This window comes from Aquarana catesbeiana, linkage group LG09 (assembly GCF_042186555.1).
Source record: "Aquarana catesbeiana isolate 2022-GZ linkage group LG09, ASM4218655v1, whole genome shotgun sequence".
Lineage (NCBI taxonomy): Eukaryota > Metazoa > Chordata > Amphibia > Anura > Ranidae > Aquarana > Aquarana catesbeiana.
The window spans coordinates 225,962,227-225,973,441 of NC_133332.1; the positions used below are offsets into that span (position 1 = coordinate 225,962,227).

The 11,215-nt window shown below is 41.9% G+C and overlaps 1 protein-coding gene across 1 annotated transcript; it reads right to left on the bottom strand.

The window, feature by feature from the left end:
• Positions 1-6,468: 6,468 nt before the first annotated feature.
• Positions 6,469-7,416, bottom strand: LOC141107282 (olfactory receptor 5V1-like). The gene has a single exon (XM_073597975.1). The coding sequence runs from the start codon at positions 7,414-7,416 to the stop codon at positions 6,469-6,471; it is 948 nt and encodes a 315-aa protein (XP_073454076.1).
• Between the last annotated feature and the right edge of the window lie 3,799 nt (positions 7,417-11,215).

Here is an 11,215-nt window from a genome sequence, read left to right on the forward strand (position 1 = left end):
ATCACATCTTCCCAGAGTGGGAGAAAATGCGATAAGCCCCCTTCTACCACCCAGGACCCTCAAACAGAGGAACAGTGGGAGGGAGAAGATGAATCCCCCTCAGGGGATCATGAAGAGGCTGATGACTCCTCTTCCGAGGGATTAAGTGTGGAAGAACCTTCTTCAGCTTCACAATCTGAGAAATTGCTGGTGCAATCTCTTACTGAAATGGTCCGCTCCACATTTAAGCTACCCTTAACTGAGTCAGCTGAAAAGCCCACTTCTTGTTTGGCTTTACTAAAGCCTCCTCAAGCTTTGTGTGCTTTTCCTGTCCATTCACTGCTGGAACAGCTTATGTATTCTGAGTGGGATCACCCAGATAAGCATTTTCTTTTTCCTTCTAAAAAGTTCTCAACACTTTATCCTATGGAGGAAAAGTTTACTAAAAAGTGGGGTATACCAGCAATTGACGCTGCTATATCCTCTGTGAATAAAAGTTTGACATGTCCGGTTGACAACGCTCAAATGCTTAGGGATCCCCAACCGATAAGAGATTGGAATTCCTGTTAAAAAACATTTTTTCTTTGGCAGGTTCAGTGGTTCAATCTGCAGTGGCGGCAATTGGGGTATGTCAATCCTTGAGGGATCAGTTGAGACAGGTGCTCAAGGTTATCCCTGATCAGCAGGCCCAGGATTTAGCCAAGTTGCCAGGGGCTTTGTGTTTTGCAATTGACGCGATGAGAGATTCTATTCTTCAGACTTCTTGCCCTACGCTTGGGTTGGTGCATATGCGTAGAATCTTATGGTTGAAAACTTGGTCAGCCGATGCGCCGTGCAAAAAACTCCTGGCTGGTTTTCCTTTCCGCGGTGAAAGGCTGTTTGGAGGATGATTTGGACAAATATATCCAAAAAATATCAAGTGGAAAAAGTACCCTTTTGCCAGTTAAGAAAAGGTGTAAACGTCCCTCATTTAACAGACCCCTTCTTCAGGGCCAGGGGCATCTGCCTCCAGGCAGTCGCAACGGCCTCCGCTGTCAGGTTCAAGAGGTAAACCTCAGGGTCAACCCCAGGGACAAAAGAAGTCCTGGGGCAGAAAACCTACAAGACAGAATACTAAAGCCTCCTTATGAAGGGGTGCCCCTGCTCGCTCGAGTGGGGGGAAGACTTCTGCAGTTCTCAAGGGTCTGGCAGGAAGAGTTTTGAGACAGATGGGTGGTCTCCACAATAGCTCTAGGTTACAAACTAGAGTTCCCGAGAGTTCCTGTCTCCTCATTTCCTCAGGTCAAACGTCCCCAAAGATCCAGAGAAAAAGAAGTCTCTCTTTCAAGCATTAGATCGAATTTTGTCTCAAAAAGTGATTATGGTGGTCCCCATGGAAGAGCAGGGGTTGGGCTTTTATTCAAACCTTTTCACGGTTCCAAAACCAAATGGTGATATCAGACCCATTCTAGATCTCAAAGATCTAACCCAATTCCTGAATATCCGCTCTTTTTGCATTTTATCAATCCGATCAGTTGTCTCCATCGTACAAGGAGGAGAACTTCTGGCGTCAATCGACATCAAGGATGCATACCTGCATGTGCCTATTTTTCCCAATCACCAGAAATATCTATGTTTCGAGGTAGGAAAACTCCATTTTCAGTTTGTAGCTCTGCCTTTCGGTCTAGCTACTGCACCTCGGGGGTTTACAAAAGTCCTTGCCCCTCTTCTGGCCAAATTAAAGGCTCAAGGTATAACAATTATAGCATACCTAGACGACCTGCTCTTGATAGACCGGTCAGTAGCCCGCTTAAACCAAAGCATGGTCACCACACTCAACTACCTGGAATACCTAGGTTGGATCCTCAACCTAGAGAAATCTTCTTTAAAACCATTAAGAAGACTAGAGTACTTGGGTCTGATCATAAATACAGCCCAGAAAAGGGTGTTTTTACCCCAGGCAAAGATCAGCTCCATAAAGCAGCTGGTTCAGGTGGTCAGGGCAAAGAAGGATCCTTCTATTTGCCTTTGCATGAGGTTGATGGGAAAGATGGTGGCTTCATTCGAAGCTGTTCCCTATGCTCAGTTTCATCGAGACTGTTGCAAAACAGTATTCTATCTGCTTGGAACAAGAAGGTCCAAGCGCTAGATTCTCCAATGTGTCTGTCGCCAAAGGTGCGCCAGAGCCTCAGTTGGTGGAGGATATCCAAGAATCTGTAGAAGAGGAAATCCTTCATGCCAGTTACCTGGAACAACAAATGCCAGCCTTTCAGGCTGTGTCAAGAAAAAGGGATCCGTTCGCGTGCGAAACGGACGTCTTAGTGACCCCGTGGGATCAGTTCTCACTGATTTATGCATTCCCTCCTATTCTGATGCTACCTCATCTTCTTCGCAGGATCAAGCAGGAAAGGAAGTCGGTGGTTCTTGTGGCCCCAGCGTGGTCCAGAAGGTCTTGGTATGCAGAGATCGTAAGGATGGCATTAGGGGACCCATGGACCCTACCACCACGTCCAGACCTACTCTCGCAGGGACCAGTATTCCATCCTACCTTACAAATGCTAAATTTGACGGTTTGGTTATTGAAACCCACATTCTGAAGAATCGTGGGATTTCGGGATCAGTGATATCTACCTTGATTAATGCAAGGAAGCCAGCTTCCAGAGTCATTTATTATAGAGTCTGGAGGGCATATGTTTCCTCGTGTGAATCCAGGGGTTGGCATCCTAGAAAATATGTTATAGGTAGAATCCTTGCCTTTCTGCAAATAGCATTAGAGATGAAGCTGGCCTTGAGTACCATCAAAGGCCAGGTCTCGGCCTTATCGGTATTGTTCCAACGACTACTTGCTTCGCATTCTGTGGTCTGTAATTTCATACAGGGGGTAACACGGCTTAATCCACCGGTTAGGTCACCCTTAAAACTTTGGGACCTGAATTTAGTTTTGTCGGCTTTACAAAAACAACCTTTTGAGCCAATATGGCGTACTCCCTTGATCCTTTTGACAAGGAAGTTAGTTTTTCTGGTTGCCATATCTTCTGCAAGAAGGCTATTAGAGTTGGCTGCTCTTTCTTGTAAAGAGCCATAATTAATTATTCACAAGGATAAGGTGGTATTGCATCCTCATCATAGCTTTCTGCCAAAGGTGGTGTCAGGTTTTCATCTAAACCAGGATATTGTTCTGCCTTCATTTTTTCCAGAACCCTGTTCTATGGAAGAAAAGTTGCTACATGCCCTTGATGTAGTGAGAGCACTTGCGACTGCTCAGATTCGAAAAACAAATGTTTTGTTTATGTTGCCTGAAGGTCCTAGAAAAGGACAGGCAGCATCAAAATCTACTATTTCTAAGTGGATTCGGCAAGTAATTGTTCTAGCTTACGGTTTGAAAGGGAAGGTTCCACCTTTTCAAATCAAAGCGCACTCCACCAGGGCTGTTAGTGCTTAGTGGGCAGTGCATCACCAAGCCTCCATGGCTCAAATCTGCAAGGCTGAAACTTTGTCTTCAGTCCATACATTCACCGGATTCTATCAGGTGGATGTAAAAAGACAGGAGGATATCGCCTTTGGGCGCAGTGTGCTGTAGGCAGCAGTATAGGTCCTCAGGTCTGATGGCACCCTACTTTTGTTTGTGTCTCCCTCCCCTCAGATAGCATTGTTCTGGGACATCCCATATAGTTACTACTATGGCTCTGTGTCCCGTGATGTAGTTTAAAGAAAATAGGATTTTTAGAACAGCCTACCTGTAAAATCCTTTTCTTGGAGTACATCACGGGACACAGAGGTCCCCCCCTCTTCCTGGTATACACGTGTATTGCTTTGCTACAAAAACTGAGGTACTTCCGGTAAGGAGAGGGGTTATATAGGGAGTAAACTTCCTGTCTAGGGTGTGCCAGTGTCCATCACCTAAAGGTGGCCTATATAACCCATATAGTTACTACTATGGCTCTGTATCCGTGATGTACTGCAAGGAAAGGATTTTACAAGTAAGATGTTATAAAAATCCTATTTTTCTGTGTGCTTGTAGACATCCATTCCAGCAAGATTCGTAATTATACAGTCAAAAATACATGACAATCTGACATAACACAGGGAACAATCCAATCTGTCAAATATGGTCTTCCAGAAGAAGAAAAATATGATAAGCAGCATAAAATATTCAGGGAACATCTCAGCAAGAGTTTTTATTTTTAAAGTTGGAATTTAGACTGTGGACTGTGCCTTTAGAAAGAACCTTTGTAAAACAAAATTACTGAGGCTACTAGACGCTGCTCCTTTGAAAGACTGTTTCACACTTTTACTGGTTTCACAGTAAAGAAACTTTCTCATTTCTTCTACTCAAAATAATTCCCATGGAAAAATTAATATTGATTTAATTTTTCAATGTTTTTTTTAATGCTCTGACATTCTGTTCTATACTGACTTGTATACTGAGTGATACTGTACAAACAATTGTCAACAGAACTAGGACTGTGCGTGCAAGCATTAATGTGCTCATAAGCGTGAGCATGCACTTTTAAATAAAATTTGGCGTCCAGTGGTCTGTTTAATGCACTGCAAGACTCAGGATCATTGCTGAGAGGTCATCAGTTCATATGACCCATGAACAGACCCTGCTTGTTCCTGTGCTGTACCCGGTTTTGCCTTTTGACTATGCCTAATCTCAATCCCTCTGGTACCTGACCTTTGGCTTGCTTCTTGACTCCACACCTTGCTTATCCTTTTGGCACATCTGTTGCCCATGTAAAACAGACCTCAGCTTGGCTCCTGTTTACGCTCTCGTCTTATGAATCTGTGCTTTTGCTGCCTGCCAAGTTCTGCCTGTCTGACCACGTAACTGCCTCCTGCTTCTGCAAGCTCTGTGACCACATTTGTGTTCCTAACCTTCTACTTCATTGCAAGATTAAGTTCTTCTGCTGCCAGGACTTATTACAGGAGCCAACGTAACTCTGTGTCCTGCCCTACCCTGTCATCAACCTCTTGAGACAAAACAAGACAGGAGGTGTAAGTTTGGTTCGGCCGCTACCAAGTACATAACACTATCTCCTTGACCCGTTTCAGTTATCACTTGGGGCTGGCAGCGGTGCACATGTAGCACATCTAATTTGTCATTCTTTTTCCTAGATAAGCGACCAACTAAAGGAGAATAGGTCCCCTGTGTGATTAACCACTTACTCAATGTGCTACAGCTGATATATGGCTACAGTAATAACAGGCTCCAGTTCTGGGAAGGCATCCCTGGACGTCCTCCCGATAATGCTCTTCCCGCACTCCCCATGAGGCGTCCATAGGGAAGTGTCTGTGATTGCTGTGTCCCGTGGAGGAAAAGAGCCAATCACATCAGCCCTTTACCATGTAATCAGTCTTATAACCTCCAGTAGCTCAGGAATAGGGGAATAATCACAAGCCTTGCTTGAAACTGAGAGCATTGTTTATAATTATAGAGCTGTTTACGGCCACTCTTTTAAAAGACCTTTGAATTATTCACATGATTGCAAGCCAATTATCCATTTAGTATGTATTCTGGATTGTAGGGTGTAACTAAGCCCCTGGATAAAATCCAAACACATAGATTAACAAAACTCCAGTTGGTTAGTGTTCCTAAATGATCTCAGGCCCAAGGTCTTAACAATACTGTTAAAAAGTATTAGCTTTTTGCCACCCTGAACATATTTAGACGGCTTTCACACCGAGCCGCCCATAGCGTCGGCGGTAAAACGCCGCTATTTTTAGCGGCGTTTTACCGTCGGATTTGCGATGCATTCCGGCCACTAGCGGGGCGCTTTTACACCCCACTAGCGGCCGAGAAAGGGTTAAAACCGCCCGCAATGCTCTGCAATAGTGGCATTTCGCAGGCAGTATTGCAGCGCTGCCCCATTGATTTCAATGGGGAGCAGCGGTGGAGGAGCGGTAAACACACCGCTCCTTCACCGATCCAAAGAAGCTGCTGGCAGGTCTTTTCCTGACGTCCTGCCAGCGCACCGCTCCAGTGTGAAAGCCCTCGGGCTTTCACACTGGGGACAATGGAGCAGCTGATTGAGAGTGGATTGCAGTCGCTATTTTTAACGCTATAGCACCTGCAAAACGCCCTTGGTGTGGAAGGGGTTTTAAAGTTGAGCTCCAGCCATGCCCTTAAATGTACAGTTAAAATATATACAGTATATGGGAAAACATTCAACCGCCAAAAAACATGTAACAGTATACCGTCAGTTATGTGGTCCAAGACAGCATAGACAAAGTACATAGCCAGTTGTTGGATCCCCATGACAACAGCCACTCAGTTTGGTCAAAGACACCCCCTCAATCCTGCTAATTGGGTAAAAGGGAGGCAGAAGGTCATCTTCTCTTGGCAGCTCTGGTGCATACAGCATGTCCGACTGGCTCACGGTGCTGGTCTTTTCTTTTACAGTTTGAGTGTAGTACAAAGGATTATGAAAAAATAATAAAAAGGCTAATTATATAAATTTCATTATAATTTTCTAAATATATTTTTAATTAAATAAACAAAAATCTATGTTATTTTAGTCTGTGGATTTTCAGTGCATTTTTCAGAGCCTGTTTCACTTCCCTATTCCTCAAGCTATAAATTATTGGGTTCAACATTGGGGTCATGATCGTGTACAGTACAGCCACCACCTTAACATCCTTGTCAATGGCAAAAGTGATGGATGGCCAGATGTAGCTAAATGTGCCACTTCCATAATACAAGGCTACCACTGTAAAATGAGATGCACAAGTAGAGAAGGTCTTAAACCTTCCCTGACTGGTGCTAATCTTTGTAATTGCAGTAATGATTCGACCATAGGTCAAAAATATAAATATTAATGGACCAAATCCTGCAACAACCACCACAATCATGAAGAGAGCCTCACCAACTTGCGTGTTGGAACAGGACAACTTGAACAGCGGGGTGACATCACAGAAGAAGTGATCCACCTTGTTGGATCTACAGAACTTAAGATGGGATATTGAGATTGCTTGGACTACTGAGTTGACAAAACCACTAATCCAGCAGGCAAAGACCATTCGAACCCGAACTGCAGTGTTCATAATAAGGGTGTAGTTGAGCGGAAAGCAAATTGCTAAATACCGATCGTAAGCCATGACTGCTAGAATATAACACTCTACTACCATGAAAAATTGGAAGAAATAAAGTTGGGTAATACATTCTGTGTAGGAGATGGACCTCTGGGCTGTTACCAAAATAAACAAAAGTTTAGGGACGGTGGCAGAGGACAAAAGAATGTCAACAATTGCGAGGTTAGCTAAGAGGAAGTACATTGGCGTGTGTAGTTGTTTTTCAGAGGAAATCACACTTAGGATCACTATGTTCCCAACCACAGTGACGAGGTAGATGCCAAGGAACACGAAGAAGAGGTGTATCTGTGGATCCATGGTTTCAGAAAGTCCAACAACCATAAAGGTGGACACTGAAGTTTGGTTATCCCATTTAGAGTACTCCATTGAATAACCACATAACTGTAATAAAAATATCAAACAAAAATGTAAATAGGTAATTTAATATAACCACAAAATATGAATTTTAAATAAAATAATGTGACTTTTTTGTGCAGATATTGAAAATTGCATTTTTAAAGCTGTTTCTCAGCAAATAAAAGAATCTAGCCACATAACAATTCAAAAGTTATGTTTGTAAAACTCAAATGTTTATTTAATTTAAGTTCTACCATCATAGAGACTACCTAAACAATGTAGAATTTCAGAAAAAAAAAAAAAAAAATTCCAAAACAAATGGATATAGTTATAAAGTAGCAGAATCGCAGTATAAAATCAAATTTATTAGGCACAGCAATGTGCCCAATGTTCCAAAGCCAACAGTGAAATATGAATATGAATGTGTGTGCCAGAAAAAAGCCACAAAGTGGCCCCAGTCACTTGACCTGTCAAAATCGTGGTAATAGATAGATAGATAGATAGATAGATAGATAGATAGATAGATAGATAGATAGACTTTATTGTCATTGTATACATACAACAAAATTTTTCTGGATACTCTTTACAGCAGCAATAAAACATTTCTCAAGAAAACCACACATACATACTCCTAGCACATGCCCATATATCTATTTAAATATATCAAAATATAAAATGTTATTTAAAAATAAATAAAAGAATGTTAAAATTCTACATAAAATTCCTCAAACTGTACCTGATGGGATTATGGACAATACGGCCCTAGGGAAAAAGCTATGCTTTAAGCGATTAGTGTGCGTTTTAAGTGTTCTATATCTTTTCCCTGATGGCAATGGGACAAACACACTGTAACCTGGGTGGGTTGGATCAATACTAATAGCTTTTGCCCGCTTTTTTAATCTGCTGGCATATGCTGTGTCCAAATTTGGTAGCTCTGTTCCTATGATCCGCTGTGCTGCTTTCACCACACGAGACAGGCACTTCTTATCCTTCACCCTGCAGCTGGCATACCACACTACAGCGCAGTGGAGAAGAATACTCTCAATGGTACAATGATAGAAATTGACCAGAAGCCTTAAGGGCAATCCAGCCTGCTTCAGTCTCCAAAAGAAAAACAGTCTCTGCTGCGCTTTTTTCACTAGAAAAAAAAGTATTTTGAGACCATGACAACTCCCTTGTAATATGCACTCCCAAAAATGTAATAGTGTCCACCCTTTCCACCTCTTCACCACCTATATAAACCGGGCAATGATTGATCTTTCTTGATCTCCTATAATCCACTATTATTTCTTTAGTTTTTGCCGTATTGAGTATTAAATCATTTTCTCTACACCACTCAACCAAATGTTGAATTTCCTGCCTATAAGCTGTCTCATCATTATCTTGTATAAGTCCCACTAAAGTGGTGTCATCAGCAAACTTCACTATAGTGTTAGACGCATGTATGGGAGTACAGCCGTGCGTGAACAATGTAAACAAGGCCAGACTTAACACACATCCCTGTGGTACCCCTGTATTCAAAATAATAGTGTTAGACATCTGATCTCCTATTCTCACCATTTGTGGCCGGTTTGTTAGAAAATCCATAATCCATGACCGTAGCAATGGACATAGGCCCAAAGCTTTTAACTTTTCCACTAATTTTTCAGGAACTACTGTATTAAATGCAGAGCTAAAATCACTGAATAACATCCTAACATATGTGTAAGTGCTCAAGATGTGTCAAGGCAGCATGCAATGCAATAGCAATTGCATCATCTGTGCATCTATTTGCACGATAGGCAAACTGATACTTATCCAGATCAACAGGAATGCTTGCCTTAAGACGTGATAATACGAGCCTCTCAAAACATTTCATGATGATAGGAGTTAGGGCAACTGGGCGATAATCATTTAAGCATGATACCGCTGAGTTTTTTTAGGTATTGGGACAAAAGTAGTAGATTTAAAACAAGAAGGTACTGCAGCCTGCTTTAATGACAAATTAAAAATATCAGTAAAAACACCTGCTAACTGGTCTGCACATCCCCTCAGTATATGGCCTGACACCCCATCTGGTCCTGCTGCCTTTCTGATGTCAATCTTCCTCAAATTTGACCTGACCTCATGTATTTTTAATACCAATAAATGGTCGTCCTCCACTAGTTCTTTACTATGGGTTTCACATCTCATATTTTGGCCCTCAAAGCAAGCAAAAAATTGGTTTAAGGTGTCAGGGAGCACTTTACAAACCTGTGTATTCCTAGATTTAAAATCTACCATTGTTTTAATCCCCTCCCACATGCTACAAGAATTTTGATTTTCAAAATAAGATTCAATGCGCTGTTTATATCTACGCTTAACCTCCTTAATGCCTTTCTTTAATTCATACCGAGTTTTCCTATAAACCATAGGGTCGCCCGATCTAAAGGCCACATCCCTTGCTCTAAGCTGAGCCCTTACTTTACCATCCAACCAAGGTTTTTGGTTTGGGAATACCTTAATAGTTTTTGTAACTAGGAACATCTCCATACAAAAGAGAATATAAGCTAAAACAGATTAAGCATATTCCTCTGCATCCTGTGCAAATACATTCCAATCAGTTAATTCAAAGCACTCTTGCAGGAGTGAATTTGACTCCTCACTCCAAACCTGTATGGTTTTAATATCTGGTTTTGTTCTGCAAACAAGAGGGATCATCATTAAAGAGGTATGATCTGATAGACCAAGATGTGGCAACAAAGTAGCTTTATATGCACTGGAAACATTTGTATATACCTGATCTAAAATATTGTTCTCCCTTGTTGGAAAGTGCACATTCTTATAAAATTTAGGAAGAACCGTTTCTAGCTCCACATGGTTAAAATCGCCAGCCACAATCACAACCCCCTCTGGATGTGCATTCAGCTGAATGTTAATAGCATGGTATAATTCCTCCAGAGCCAGATTAGAATTAACCTGTGGAGGTATGTACAGAGGCCACAATTATAACATTAGTAAATTCTCTTGGTATGAAAAAAGGTCTACGTTTTAGCATAAGATATTCCAAATCAGGTGAACAGTATGTCCCGACAATATTGATAGTTGTACTCCATTTATTGTTAACATATACACACAGACCACCTCCTTTAGTCTTTCCAGAGTCCACAGTCCTATCCGCTCGATAGACAGAGCAGCCTGCCAGCTCAGTGGCCTCATCAGGTATAGAACCATCCAGCCAGGTCTCTGTGAGGACAGTCACACAGCTATTTAATTTGTGTGTAATAAACTGCAGCCTGAGTTCATCCATCTCGTTTAAAAGAGATTGGCAATTACTAAGAAAAAGACTTGGCAACACAGGTCTATATGGGCGAGCTTTCAGTCTTAATCTTATACCTGCTCTCTTACCCCGTTTCTGTTTCCTGTACCTCCATTTCCTCCGGTGTCTCCCAAGAAAAACATCAGCACCTCCATGGCATGGCCTCTTCTGCAACCATAGAGTTCTTTTGGCTGTGTTAAGCAGAGAAAAACTCTGTGACATGTGGCAGACTTTACATTTTATGAAAACACTTTATTACTGCAGTTGATAGTAGATATCCCCTTTTCTGTTCACTTCATCACTTGTGTCAGCAACAGGAATGCTGAAAACGTAGATGCAAAATAATCTTCCTGGACCCTAGGTTCACATCTATGCGGCTGCGGTTGATGCGCATTTCTGGCTCATTTTGCGATGTGTTTTGCATACTTAAACCTGCATTTTTGCATGCAGTTTTAATGCATTTTGCGCTTTTTTCCCTCTTTAACAAACTGAATAGCTGGTTGTTAAGGAGCGGCCAGAAAGCCGGCCGCTGTATCCTTAACAACTGATAAA

Excerpts from the sequence above, each read along its gene's own strand:
- LOC141107282 (XM_073597975.1), bottom strand. The coding sequence starts at position 7,416 with ATGGAGTACTCTAAATGGGATAACCAAACTTCAGTGTCCACCTTTATG.